Raw genomic sequence first — 15,688 nt, 5'->3', positions numbered from 1 at the left:
GAAAGTTCTATACAAGCACTAGAGGAGAAAAATTAAACAAAAATCTCATTTACTTAAGAACACTGAGCTGTGAGCTCTAGTAACAATCTGCTTGAAATATATGCCTACTGACACAATAATAGCACCAATGGTATGGGAGTAACCAAACGCTTTTTAAAAATTTCGATTTAAGACCATTCCATGAGATAGAACCCATATATGCAAAGGACCTGAATCTAGTTAGGTCATTGGCTCAGTGGAAAACCTACTACTATTATTCTGGTAAATAAGCATAGTGATAAAATAATTCCTAATGGCGTATTGCTACACTCATATATCAATGCACCACTTCCAATTTTGAAATAACAGAAGCCTTTGGCTCGGGCTGGTCTTATAGAACACCTGTGTCATTTTCTTTGGAAATGATTATAGATTATAGCTTAGAGCATCTAAACATTTCACTATGACCAGTAGTGAGCAACATGGTCACAGTTTTACTACTTACATCTCTGAATGCCTTGATGGGCCATCTGTCCTCTTATGAATACTTTGAAAACTTTTATACTGCAACTCGAATGTAAGCTGGGTAGAAGGATATCTGATAAGTCTGCTTCTTACTTTAAGTCACAAAGTCATTTCTGGCAAAAATTCTACTCTCTTGTCCAGGAAGGAAATCCTATACTCTACCGTATACTGTGAGGCCTCGTTGTCGTCTATATGACCAAGAAACTCTCACTTGCAGATAATTCCTGCAAACCATTTTAGTAGCATAGAGCTTAATATCCAAGGAAAATACAATAATGGAAGTCATTAAAAGTAATATTTTAATGATTATTACTTCTTTTTCATGCTTACTTCATTAGGTCCAATAAGAGAAAATATGAAAGGTGAATCATGTATGATTGTTGCTTTACTCACCAAAAATGATGCTTTTAAGCATTTTAATTACAGAGAAAGAGCCAAGAGGAAATGAAAGTAATATGAAGTAAGCAAAAATAATACAAAGGAGTGGAGAAAGAGAATAATTCTATGTCTGGAGAAGATGGTGGGGATTTCAGAGAAGAAAAGCTCAGTGGCCCCAGCAAGAGCCATGAGCACTCTGGAAATGGCTCCATTGCTTACACTGCTAAACCCTGCATAACAGCTGCAGGTGCTCTGAGACCTGGATCTCACTATCTATAGATTTAATGTCCCTCAGTCATCACCATGAGATGAAACAACTGACATGAAAGAGGTTTTTTTCCCCCCTAAGAAAATCTCTAAGTAATTTTATTTTTTTTTAAGGAAAATCTGCGCCTGCCTTATTGGTACTTAGGACATTCATTAAATACTAAACCTTGGAAAATGAAGTGGTAGATTTCTTTAAAAAAATTAAATTTCTGAATCTGGAAAATTTCATTTCAGGAACATGTTCATGTGTTTAACAGATACTTTGTTTCCTGTTACAAAGCAGCTTGGTGTTATGCCATTGGGCAGAGCATAAATGCTGGCTTAGGCCTATACTCCAGCAATAGATGAACCAGTATGTCAGGACAGTGGTTATGGATTATGTCTCAGCACTGAGATCTGTATTAGTGAAAAGCATATCTGCTGTGGGATAATGCCCTTGTACACTGTAAAGGTTTGTCACTCATAATAGATTAATAAAACGCTGATTGACCAGTAGCCAAGTAGGAAGTATAGGTGAGGCAACCAAACTAGGAGAATCTTGGGAAGAAGAAAGACAGAGATGCAGCTGCAAGCTAGACACAGAGGAAGCTAGATGAGAATGCCTTTCTGAGAAAAGGTACATAGCTAATAAATTATCCAATAATAAGAATTATTGGATAATTTAAGTCATAAGAGTTACTTAGTAATAATCTTGTACAATAGGGCAAACAGTTTATAATTAATATAAACCTCTGTGATTTATCTTTTAATGAATGGCTGTGGGACTGGGCGAGACAGAAACTTTCATCTACACGCATCTTTTCCATTTAAATCTGACCTGGCCTTGGCCGTCTTCTTGTATCATAAAGCACCGACAAAGGCATTCTATTTATGTTAGTCACTAATACTCGGCCCATCTTAAGGGTTAATGCGTGTTATTTGAAGAGATTTCTTTCCTTCTTCACCTCCAATCTCACCAGACTTACACATATGTTTCAAAAGCTGAAATAAATCAAGATGATTTGAGGTAGAATCACAGAGCCCGGACAACAGTTATTGGGTTTTGTTTGAGTTCAGCCAAGAGTACCTAAAGCTGGTCATCCAGCTTCACAGGGTGAATCTCAGAAACAACTCTGGAGTGTGAAGTGAAGGTCTTGCACTAGAACCTCATGCATACGATAAGCAGAATAGGGAGTAGTACTCACCACCAGAGTGCGGTGGGGGTCCGCAGAGAAGGACTACCCCCTGACCTTCACGGACAGATACTGTGCTTCTCATTCTGGTTTTAAAATTTTCAAGATCTAATTAAAAAAGAAAGGAAGACAAATATTTCAGAAAGAAAACCAAAATGTTCTCTTTCCTTGAAGACAGATCTTCAAATCTCTCCGTAGGAACCCCAAGAGAATGTTTGCATGCAGGAAGAGGTATGATTTGATATCTTTACCAAGCCTTCTAGAAAATCAGCTATATAAATACAATACAAATATATACTTATGAATCCCATGTTGCAGTAACAGGATTACAATGGTATGGGGCATTCAAAATAGTAAGGTGTATGTGAGAATAAAATAACCACATAATAAGATTCAAGGTAAACAAAGAGGTTTCCTGGCATGTGAATATGATGGCCATATCCACCCTGGTACCTTACTACATGCTAATGACAGAGAGCCCCAGTGTCTGGGCACCCACTCCCAAACTCCTACTTTATAACACTTGATCATAAGAAGCCTGTACAAACTTTATTCCCTACCTGTAATTATTCATATTTATGGAACAATTCAGAAACAGACAGTTTCTAGCTAGCAGTATGATTAATGTCGTTAAGGGTTCTATGGAATGTATATATATATCACTGGAAATAACCAAGTAAGTAAAACTTTGAACACAGCATTAAATTGAATGAATATGCATACTATTATTTATAGTTGCAAAAAAACACTAGTTATTTCTGTAATCACCCAAAGGATCACTTTCAAAAATTCAATAATGTATTTTAAAAAATCAAGCTATGGCAAATACTATTTTTATTATTAGCAGCAATTTTTTGTAAAAGCATAATTTTTTCCAATAACAACTCAAGATAACACATATAGATTTGGACTTCCTAGCTTAACTGACCACAGAGCAAAACGACTATTGACTTCCTTTTTTAAATAGCTAAAGTCTATACAAATTGTTACCCTTTATCTGTGTTCCAAGTAAATACCACAATAAACTCATTGATTCACTAGAAAATACAATGCTTAATTAAGTATTTGTAGGAAATGGAAGGAAGTTTCTCTAACTTCAAATAAAAATCTATGAGAATTATACAGTTTACCATGTATATATGAAGGATTGCACTACATATTCATATAGCCATATACACTCACACACACACACATAGATATATATCCATGCACAGTCAGACACATACATATACCACCCCACAGCTCTTAAGCATTTTATAAAATGTCTAAGTGGTTAAAGTGCAATGTATAACAGAACATATCTTATAGAATAAAGCTTAGAAAACTTCAACTTTCCTTTGAAATACATAAAAAGACAAGGTTTTATGTTCAAATTGATAAAACCTTAAGCTATAGACATTTAGAAGTATTCCAAGCACCGTAAATCAACAGAGCAGGCAAATGAATTCTTCTATTAAAGATTCTATTGTTATTGATAAGTAGTATTGATCTTAGTTAGAGTGGAAGATGTCACCATAGTGAACAGGTGTAACCAGAAAAAGAGGGAATTTAAAAATTAATTTTAATTAGAAACTAGTCTACCTAAATGTATGACATTATAACCTCTTAGAGATGCAGCAAAGATAAAAGAATACTAAAATGCTAAAAGTCCTGTAGTGTGAGTTGTAACTAGAATGCTGAACCATTCAAACATTTAAATGCTAAATAAGAATGAAATCTACTCATAGAAAAGAAATTTTCAAAGATGCTTCTTTAGGGAGCTAAGTAGGTATTATTATTGCTCTTTTACCTAGCAATCCTTATTTTCTTTTACTACATAATGTTACACCTCTGAGGTTTCTAACATTCCAATTTTATGCATCAGTAGTATGTATATGGAGCTGTACCCATGTCTAGGTAGATGAGTGGAGTCAGAGGGCTACTTTTCTACTTGGTTTTCTACTTCCACTTGGGACCCGACTCAGACCCAATATACTTTCATCTGATAGATCTACTGAAGATTTTCAGGGTTGCAAGGAAATTGGTTTTACCCATTGAGCCTACATACCAACATGACTTAGTATCTTTTTAGTCATTTATTTTAGCCAGCAAGCAAGCACACAAGAATGAATGAAGGAGGAAAACAAGTAAGAAAGAAAGAAAAAGGAAAGGTAATTCTATAAAAAGCAATTTCTCTTCTACAGGTAAAAATATCTTTCACTTACACTCAAATGTTGTTTATCAAAGATTGGCCTAGCATTTTTATCAAATACACTCTATTATATGGAAGAGTAAGGGGACATTGATTTTGATTCTGGATCTGGATAGTTCATGGGCATTAGCATCATTTTTGCCAAAGAAAAGTAATTATCTTGTATCCAATGTGTTTAGCGAGCATCAGTGACATCAAGGATCTGCAATTTTAGTGGAGATTTCCCCCCAAAGCACCATCTCCTCAGTGTATTGCAGACTCCACAATTACCTTTACTACCAGAATTTTTTTATTGCAAAGTGCAGGTATGTGACAATCACTTAAAACAAGGAAGTTAAGATGCCTAATAATCTCACTACTTGAATTTAAAACATACGAAATATAACTGTAGTTTCCTATGAACATGTATAAGATTTGATCCAAATTAAATATCTCAGTTGTTAAAGAATTAATGAAGGTACCTGTGATATAAATAGTGTGAAGTGTATGGGAGATAGTTCAGCATCGAGAGGACTTGATGCTCTTGCTAAAGGGTGGGGTTCAGTTCCTGGCAATGGCACAGAAGATCAAAACATCTTTAGCTCTGGTTTAAGGGGATATAATCTCTGCTGGCACTGCATGTACATGACACACATAAATATTAACAAGGAAATCATCTATATACAAAAGCAATAAAAATAACTAATTTTTCTTTGAATACTGAATCCACCTCATATATTTTCTACACACATATATCACTCCAAAAGGGGAAGGAGAATGTGCAGACTTCATTAACATGATATAAGGAATAGATTTGAACTGTCCAACCTATGGTCCAGGTTGAGCAGATCCATCTATATACCCAAAATACTAATTAACCATACCTCAGGTCAGAATTTCTCATTTAACCATATCTGTTGTCAATATCACTGACAGAGCAAAACTGAGTTCAAACTCTCTGACCTCTAGTCAAGGTTGAGTAGGCTCACATCTGCGGGTCCCCACATGCTACTTTATATATATCAGAGTCTTAAAATGTTACACTTATCAGTTATACATTAAGAACATTCCTGTAGTTGGAGAGATGGCTAAGCAATTAAAATCACTGGGCACTATTCCAGAGGACCTAGATTGAATTCCCAGCATCCACACAGTGGGTAACAACCATCTTTAACTCCAGGTCTAGGAGATCCAATGCCCTCTTCTGGCTTCTATAGGCACTGCATACATGTGGTAAACAGACATATAATGCAGCCAAGACACCCAAACATATAAAAATAAACACATAAGTAATAATAATAATAGGATCTTTTCTAAAATGTAGTTTTTAACTATTATATTTTTTAATTAAAAGTTTATTTTTCATTTTAAATACCAACCCTAGTTCCCCCTCCCTTCACTTCTCCTGTCTCTCCCCCCACTTTCTTCCTTCCTACACACTATCTGCTCCTCAGAGAAGGTAAGGCTGTCCTTGGGAAGTCAACAAGGCTGGCATATCAAGGTGAAGCATGACCAAGATGCAGTGACCCACAGTCAAGCACTGGGCTGAGCTCCTGGAGTTCATTTAAAGAGAGGGAAGAGGGATTGTATCAATAAGGGGGGTGTCAAATGCATGATGGGAAAAACCACAGAGACAGATGACCTGAGCTACTGGAAGCTCAGGGACTTTGGATTGACAGCTGGGGAACCTGCATGGGACCGAACTAGACCCTCTCAATGTGGGTTACAGTTATGCTACTTGATATGTTTTGGGGGAAGGCCCTGGTACCAGGACATATCCCAGGGGCATGAACTCGCTTAATGGAACCTATTTCCTATGATGGGATACCTTACTAAGCCAAAATAACTAATTTTTAATGTGTCAAGAATTCACTGAACACCAAGGATGCTTATGTGTGGACACTTAAATAAGGGTGTGATAGATGCATCAAAGAGCAGGACACAGTTGGGTGATGTAGGATGGCAAGTACTGACAGGTGTGTAGAGAACCATAGTGGTTTTAATTTGTATCACCCTAAAGGCTAATGATAAAGAGATTCTCCCTATGTGCTTATATCCCATCTATATAATATCTCTAGTGAAGTATCAGTTTATGTCTTTTGTCTGCTTTCTAATTGTATTGGCTCTCTACTACTGAGTTCTGAGAAGTCTTGCTTATTCTCGATATATTTTCTTCATGAAAAACATGGTTTGTACATATTTTCTCAGATTGACCAAAAGCATGAATGCATGAAAACATGCAAGAATGAAAAAAAGAAAGGGCATGGCCTCTTCTAGGTATGGTGGAGAAGACTGGTTATTGTAGCTAACAAGGGAGAACATACCAAAGGCATCTGGAAGGGTATGGACAGAATATGACTGGCCATATGTGTCCAGATATATGTATGAGGAGGGGGTGAGGGAAAGAGATAAGAAAGAGAGAAAAATCTGGAGTGGCAGCTAAGGGCCAGGAAGCCAAAAGGCCAAAAGGGAATTTGTCAAAAATGGCGGAGGTTATACAGGGAAGAGCAGTAGGGAAAGGGCAGCACAGCCTGGTTTCTGGGTTGGAGAACTTTAGAATAGGTGGAAGGTATACCAACCCATAAGACTGTGACAGGTAGGGAGTAGACTGAGGGGGTGCTGGCAGAATCTGGCAGCCAGCTGCAGCTCATCTTTGATATGTTAATAAGTATCTCAATTAGTCATTTGTTGAAGCTTCGAAACTTAACATTAGGCAGGGTACAGAAAGATTTTCTTTATTTTGCTGAGACCCCAGGGGACTCCAGAGAAAGGAAAACCTCCAGATGGTTGACCTTGATTGTAAACTTGAATGTGTCTGGAAACAACTAAGGAACAAAATGTGGGGTAGGTCTATGGATGTGCACACCTTCTGACAGCCCAGAAGAGGTCTGGGGGAATGCAGCACGGCTTTTGGCTGCCCACCTTCACCCTCAGCTGGTGGAGTCACCCTGTTGTTTCCATGGTTGACTCTTGACACTGGAATCCAGTGTCTGCCTTTCCAATGAGGACTGTGAATCAGCAGCTTCCCTAGGAATTTTTTTGGTCCGTCACCACCAGCATGATACAACAGTTGTAAGATATCCACACTCATGTTCAGAGCAAATCTCAGTCTGTCCAGTGTACAAACAGCCATTGCTGGACGACTCAACTCAACTGTGTAAATCAGTTTGACAAATTCCCTTTTAAGATATACTTATTCATCAACTGTACTCCTCAAAAATTTACTTTTGAAAGATCACAAAGAACTTTACCCGGTAAGCTACAGCCACATGGCGATACACAAATTAATAGAGCTGGGTTATTTTAGGATATAAGAGTTAGCCAGAAATATGCTTAAGCTATTGGGCAAACAGTATTGTAATTAATATAATTTTTGTGTGATTATTTCAGTTCTGGGCAGCCAGAAATGAACGAGCTGCCTCCAACAACAGAGCAGAACTCAAAAAGAAGAAAGATACATTGTTTTGTGGTGTTTTGAATTCTTTTTTTAAACCTTGGTCTGTGCATTTTACTGGTTTTCATTTGACCATATTTCATCACTTTTTATTTAATTTTAAGAAGGAGATCAACAGATTTGATTCCTTTTGCCACGTTTACTTGGTTTTGCTTACCTGGATTTAATTATTATGGCTTTAAGATTTCTTGCCATCCTCTTTCCATCTCCCCAACATTCTTCTCCTGGCTGATGTCTGTTTTTCTTTGTATTACACAGAGACTTCTCTTGCCTTTCTCTATTTCCCTGACCCTTCTTTCATGTTAATCAATTATTACTCCCATTTTTACATTAGCTGGAGCTAGAAATATATGAAGCACTTCAGGTCACATGAACAGAAACCTAGTGCCACATTTCTCTAGTAATTCATGTTCCTAGTCACAAAATTTCACAGAGTGGCAAACTGCATGGGTTTCTCCAGGCACAAAACACTTGTCCGTATTGCACAAATACTGGGATTGGTAAATTACAACTTTATCATCTTCAGGCCTAGCTTCAGCCAGATCTCTTTCTTGAAATCAATAAAGGTATTCTCATTCTATCCATTTCGTACTTCCTATACTTTCATATGATCCGTCTGTGAACTCAACCAAATTTCTGGCCATGTAAGTTTTAAAATTAAGTTTAATTTTCTTTACTGCTTATCTCTTGACATTGTACTGGTAACTTACGAATCTTTTAAAAAAGCAGACTTTGTGTCTATCATCTTACTTCCCTTGGGCTCTTCATGACAATTCACCAGGCCAAAGTTAAGTTCCAAATGCCAAAACTGTAGAATGCTTAATATTCTCATAGTGTGACTCATTAAATAAACAAGAAAATAAGAGTATGGGAGTCTGAGATCTGAGCTGCTAAGTTTCCAGTCTTTATAACTAGAGGCATATCAGCTTATCACAATGTCTGATATCTATGCAGTGGAAAACCCCTATCCTCTGAACACCTCAAAGAGTTCGAGAGAAGATTCTGGGCAATAGAGATATGGAGGCATTTTGCAGGATATAAACTGTTATTCAACTACAAGGTCAACGGTGGGCCCATTGTGATGATTAAGACTCAATAATTTCTTTTAAGTCCGCAGTTTCAAAACCATACTGCTTTCTATGTCTTCTCTCTACTACAGATGTCTATCTATTTATTTTAATCAGGGTGGAGCTTTCTTGCTCAATCTGACTGGGAACACATAGGATTCGTGAGATCCTTGAGTCTTGCAATTCTAAGTAGCTGCGATTAGGTACACACAGTCACGTCCACCCCTCTGTCACAGCTTTGCCCACACACACAAGTCATGCATGTTAAAAATAAAGTGAACTGTGCTTATGCTTTGAGACCTAGTGGGTTTAACTGGAATCTTATGTTTAGGTAAGGCTGGGGGATTAAAATGACATGGAACTGTCACAAAGACAGTAGGACTGGATGATTGTGGTAGGAGATGGATAGAAGAATACAGGGGGTGAGTATGACCATAAAGTATCATTTTCATATGTTAAATTGTCAATGACATATTTTAAAAAGAAAACCTTAATAGTTTAAAGAACATAAAAAAGAATGTCAGCCTTTCCAGCGATTCTCAAGCCTAAATTCTTAAACACTCTCTAACCTCAAATAAATGACCATCTCTTTGTGTTATTTATGTTTTAACTGAGTTTGAACTCATGTCTTTGTACTCCGATTGAGACAAACCTACATACAACTCATTTCTAATGTTCACACATATTTTGACTAGGAACTTGTGTCTACACAGAATATCTTCAGTAAGTTGAGTATAATAGCAGCAATTATATTCTACAATGAATAAATATTATATCTTATACAAATTATTTAAAACACTTCCTGATACATAAATGTCTAGTAAGTGAACACTGCCCTTCTTTCTATTCTTCCTGAAACTTCTTTAAGCACCAAATTTCTATTCTCATGTCTGTACAGGTGATATGTCTACTAAATTTTTAACTCAAATTGCATTCTCTGCATATCCTCTAGATAGAAAGGGGAAAACTGACACTGCATCTTTCTTGTCTACAGTGATTCCTGCAATTGAGGTTCTCTTTTTACTTATACTTTTTGTTACAATTCCTGCACAGACTCTGGTGTGTGACCTTACTCTTTTTTCCTGTTCACTCACAATATCACCAGTTCATGTTCACTGTTCTACAAAACACAACCTCTCCATTTTACTTTTGTTTTGTTTTTAGTGTATTTCAAGACAGAGTTTCTCTGTGTAGCTCTGGTTGTCCTGGAACTCACTCTGTAGACCAGGCTGGCCTCAAACTCACAGAGATTAATCTGCCTGCCCCTACCTCCATGAGAGCTGGGATAAAAGGCATGCAACACCACCATCCAGCAGAGCACTGAAGTTTTGAACATAGTTAATGTAAAAAGAAAATGAAGTAAATAGTTACCTTTTAAGGGTTTCTTTTATTTCATCTATACATTCAGGTGCATATCTAATTCTATAGACACAAAAACTCTAGTTTAACAAATCTATTTATCCTTTCTTTTTGTAGGATTACAAGGGATTATTATTGTTTTTTCTTAGAAATAAATATCTCACTGCATAAATAAGGTTGAAAAGAGTTCCAAAACAAAAATGATACCTACAATATCAGTAGGTGTTAGACTGGGGCAGAAAGAACTGAGACTTTGTAGCCAGCCTGGATAAACATCAATTTGATTTTTATGGGGCAACAGAAAAAAAAAGTGGTGTTGTTACAGACCACATTATCACTGGACTTCATACTTTAAAGACAATTGTAAAATATTACATCTGAAATCTAACTGTGGCTCTCTGTGCTACCGGGACAAGCTTTTAGTCATGTAAAAAAGGGAGAACTTGGTCCTTTCACTTAGTAACTCACTCATCTGGAAATAAAGTGAGCATATAAAACAACATTATTATGAAAATGGGAACATATCACACTACTACAGCACATTTATCTTAATTATGCTTTCAAACATTTTAAAAAGCTTTTTAATAGGCGACGTTAAAATGTCTCAATGGCTCCTTTGCAAAGTGTCGGACATCCTACCTCACTAGGAATATCCACCATAAACATTAGTCCTTGCCCCTCAGACGTCTCAGACTCTGAAATCAGGTTTGTTGTCCAAAATATGCAGATATTTTTGTCTATGTTAGAGACTTTCTGAGATCATTGTGTGAGAAAATAAACACAAAATTCTTGAAACACTTTAGGGGATCAATAAGTGTTAGCAAAGAGCTTCCCCTCTCCAGGCAAGGAGAAACCTGTCTCACCCTAACCACAGTCTAGCCAGACTTATTTGTGATTCATGCTTCGTGGCATGCTAATTTTTATGTCTTTCAAAGGATTCAACTACTTGACTCTATTTTTCATTATGTGCTGTGTTCAAGGCACAGATAGTTCTACCTCTTCTTCTTGTATTTTGTCAAGTAATTGCTACATATATTTGTTGAATTCAACACCTTACGAAATGAGTCTTAAACTCCTGATAGCTGCTGTTCATTAATGCAATTTTAATAATAAAGATATGATTTTATGGAAAAACCTCACTTTGTCCACCCAGAAATAATGGAAACTGAAACTAAATAGAATATTGCAGTAGTGCCCCCAACTCTATAGACCACCCCCCCACAGGACTGTCAGACCCAGAAACCTCAGCCTGACCTTTCTAAGAGGTAGTCTCTCTTGAATGATTGACTCAGCATCACCCTGGAGTAAGAGCATAGTTTATATGTGGCAAGAGCTCCTATGGGCTGGCACTGAGCGAACACCCTGGTGAGTACCTAATTAAGTTTACTTTTTTCTGTCCTAACTCTTCATTAGTTAGCATAGAAAATTAATGGGAATTTACTTTTTCTTTAATTAAATGATCTATTTATACCAAAAGTCTTCATTGTAATAGAGAGGGCCATTAAAGATTATTATTATGAGCTATTTGAAAAGAAATAATTCCAGAGAGATGGAGGTGTTGATATTTTAAATTTTTATTGATTTATTTTTTATAATTTAACACATGAGCTCCGCATCAACATCATCAACATCACTTTTAGCTCATCTCCCAAAGTCTAACTCCTACTATGCCCTCGATTGCAAATCTATGACCTTGCCTTCTTCCTTGTTTTATGTGTGTGTACGCCCATAGTATATGAACATATGAATATACAACCTATTGAGTAAATTTAGCATTGTTCATATGTACCTGTGTCCAGGAATGACAACTGGGATAGGACAATATTAGTAGGAAATCATTGGACAACCTATGTGAGAGGAAGACAAGTGATTTTCCATCTCTCAACAGCTATGAACTACAGCTCTTTATCTAGGAGTGAGGCCTTGTGGGATTTCCCCACTCACATTGGCTTGCTATCTGGTGGTGACATTATACAGGTCTTCTTCAGATAAACATACTGTTTAGCTTGTGGATACTTTCTTTTTTGCATGTGATATTATTTAATTTATACGGAGTGCTGTGGCTGGCTACACTCATCCACTATGTTAGGATCAAGACCGTGATTTACTTTATGATTCTTGGACTAGGAAAGGAAAGATGAGATCGCTGTGTGTGAGGCGCCTGATCTATTTCTTTTTTTTTACTGAAACAAAATTTCCGCCTCCTCCCAGCCTCCCATTTCCCTCCCCCCCTCCTCACTCCTCTCCCCTTACCCCCACTCCTCTCCCCCTCCCTCTCCAGTCCAAAGAGCAGTCAGGGTTCCCTGCCCTGTGGGAAGTCCAAGGTCCTCCCCCCTCCATCCATATCTAGGAAGGTGAGCATCCAAACAGGCTAGGCTCCCACAAAGCCAGTTCATGCATTAGGATCAAAACCCGGTGCCATTGTCCTTGGCTTCTCATCAGCCCTCATTGTCCGCCATGTTCAGAGAGTCCGGTTTTATCCCATGCTTTTTCAGTCCCAGTCCAGCTGGCCTTGGTGAGCTCCCAATAGATCAGCTCCACTGTCTCAGTGGGTGGGTGCACCCCTCAAGGTCCTGACTTCCTTGCTCATGTTCTCCCTCCTTCTGCTCCTCATTTGGACCTTGGGAGCTCAGTCTGGTGCTCCAATGTGGGTCTCTCTCTCTATCTCCATCCATCACAAGATGAAGGTTTTATGGTGATATGCAAGATATTCATCAGTATGGCTATAGGATATAGGGCCATTTCAGGTTCCCTCTTCTCAGCTGCCCAAGGAACTAACTGGGGGCATCTCCCTGGACACCTGGGAGCCCTTCTAGAGTCAAGCCTCTTGCCAACCCTAAGATGGCTCCCTTAATTAAGATATATACTTCCCTGCTCCCATATCCACCCTTTCTTTATACCAACCATCCCATTCCCCCATGTTCCCCCCATCCTCCCCTTCTAACTTTTCTCTCCCCATCTCCCCTAACCCCCATCCAAGATTGCCGGGCAAAAATTGGGATCTTGGGGGTGGGGTGGGATTGTGGATACTTTTTACCAGCCATTTCTCATGCATACTAGCAGCAGGCATCCTGGTCCTCTGGATTTCAGTCTTTCTGCTTTCTCTCCTGTGATGTTTCCGAGCCTTGGCTATAGGAGTTGAGTTGCAGATGTATCAGTTGGGGCTAAGTACCCCAAGAACACTTATTCTTTGCATTTTGAGCAGCTGTGCATCTCTGAAATAGTCTCCATATGATGTAAAATAAGCTTCTTTGATGAGGCATGATAAGCTTCACTTATCTTTCAGTATAAGTATTTAGAATATAGTTTAAAATGATATTTGTTTAGGAAAATGGCAACAGAATGTTCTCCTCCAGGATCTATGCCCCTCCCAACACAGGTAGTTATGGAGGCTTACAGAACTAGGCATAAATTTCCTACACTGAGCTGAAGTCCAGTTAGATAGTATTAGTTGTCCCCAAGATAAATGCACCGATATTGCACTATTGGAGCCCTGTTACCTTTGTTTGTTTCATTCCTAATGATTTAAATCTGTATGAGCAAGGGGAGTTACAAGGATTTTGTCTCATAATTTTCATAATCTGTAAGAAGGGTCAACTGATGGAGCTATTGCTAATATAAGCAAAGGTGGTGGGGGGGTCAAAAACATGATGGTTCATGACAGAGAAAGCTGTCCCGAGCTAATGGGACCACGGGACTTTGTACTGACAGCTGGGGAGCCTGCATGGGGCTGAATTAGGCCCGCTAAATGTGGGTGACAGTTATGTGGCTTGGTCTGTTTAGGAGGCCTCTGGCAGTGGGACCAAGATCTATCCTGGGAGCATGAACTGGCTTTTTTTAACCCATTCCCCATGGTGCAATACCTTGCCCAGCCTTGATAAAGTGGGAAATCGCTTGATCCTGCCTCAATTTGGTATTTCAGACTTTGTTGACTCCTCATGGGAGGCCTTAACAACTCTGAGGAGTATTTGGGGGTGGGAAGGGGGAGGTAGGGAGCAGGAGAATGGGAGGGAAGGAGGGAGGGGGAACTGGGATTGGTATGTAAAATGAAAAAAAAAATAAAAGAAATTCATATAAAAATTTTGCATGAACAAACCAGTGGCAAGAAAAGAAAGTGATTTAGCATAGTTATAGTGTCAGGAAGCATTCGCTTTCTAAAATAAGAAAGAAGGAACATTAGTCAATGCTGGGTTTCGCCTTCCAAATTAATGTTTACACTTCTGAGTTCTCTTTAATCTTGGAAACTCACACCTAAGAAGCTCAATATCATAATATGTGTCCTACTGGAAGATCTTATTTGAGTGTACTGATTCTTTCAGCCTTTATGAGCTATTCAACAGATATGAGGTGCTTCCATGACTATGTAAAAAGGATTATGTTCTGGCTTTCTGTGCCTGATCACTGGCTCCTTATGCAAACAGGAGCCTGTGGAGTTTGATCATAGGAAACAAGGCAGTGATCAATGAGAGAACTGTCAAAGTGTGACAACACTGTATCTGGGTAAAATGATGTTTTAGTGTGTTTTCTGATGCTGCGATCAAACACTGAGCAAAACCAGCTTGGGGAAGGAACTGGTTTACTTGGCTGCCAGTCCCTTATCAAGGGAATTAAGGAAGAAATTCACAGTAGAAACCTGGAGGCAAGAAATGAAGCAGAGACCATGGAGGAATGCATTCAGTGGCTTGCTTCTTGTGACTTGTGCACCTATTTTTCTTATTTGGCCCAGATGCACATCCTTAACTAAGGATGGTACTACCCACAGTAGGATGGGTCACCCTACGTCAACTAACCATCAAAAAGGCTCCATGGTCATGCTCATGGGTCAAAATAATGGAAACAATTCTTCAACTGAAGGTCACTCTTCTCAAGTGACTCTAACTTGTGTAAAGAACACAAAAGTTAATCAGAAAAAATAGATTTCCAGTAGTCATAATTACTGCAATTCTCTGTAACTTCATAATTCCCTAAAGTTATGTAATATAGCAGAATCTCTATGTGATTTATTAACTATTGCACATACTAATAAATAATCTATTGAAGACTGTAACCATTTTTCTGAAAAAGTATTGAATTTTGAGTACAAAGAATAGTGCTTAGCATGTATCATTTACATAACAAAGTAGATTAGTGATTTCTCTCTTTGTGTGAGTGGTTGCATGTTCACATGAAATTATGTTTATGTGGAAATAGTAATCAACCTCAAAATCATGGTCAAAGTGTGTGTGTATATGTGTGTCTGTGACATATGTTCATAAGATACATGTGCATATGTGTTCCTGTATATAAATGCAGCGGTGTGTCTGCCATTGTACATTGT

General features: G+C 38.1%; 1 protein-coding gene across 3 annotated transcripts in view; it reads right to left on the bottom strand.

The window, feature by feature from the left end:
• The window catches only part of Cntn3 (contactin 3), a 365,078-nt gene that overhangs the window by 163,417 nt on the left and 185,973 nt on the right, over positions 1–15,688 (bottom strand). For all 3 annotated transcript variants that reach the window (XM_075983332.1, XM_075983333.1, XM_075983334.1), the window contains one exon: positions 2,334–2,429. In XM_075983332.1, coding sequence (XP_075839447.1) covers positions 2,334–2,429 — 96 coding nt within the window. The remainder of the gene's footprint in view (positions 1–2,333; positions 2,430–15,688) is intronic.

Source organism: Microtus pennsylvanicus, chromosome 8 (assembly GCF_037038515.1).
Source record: "Microtus pennsylvanicus isolate mMicPen1 chromosome 8, mMicPen1.hap1, whole genome shotgun sequence".
NCBI classification, from domain to species: Eukaryota; Metazoa; Chordata; class Mammalia; order Rodentia; family Cricetidae; genus Microtus; species Microtus pennsylvanicus.
This window is presented reverse-complemented; position numbering and strand designations above follow the sequence as displayed.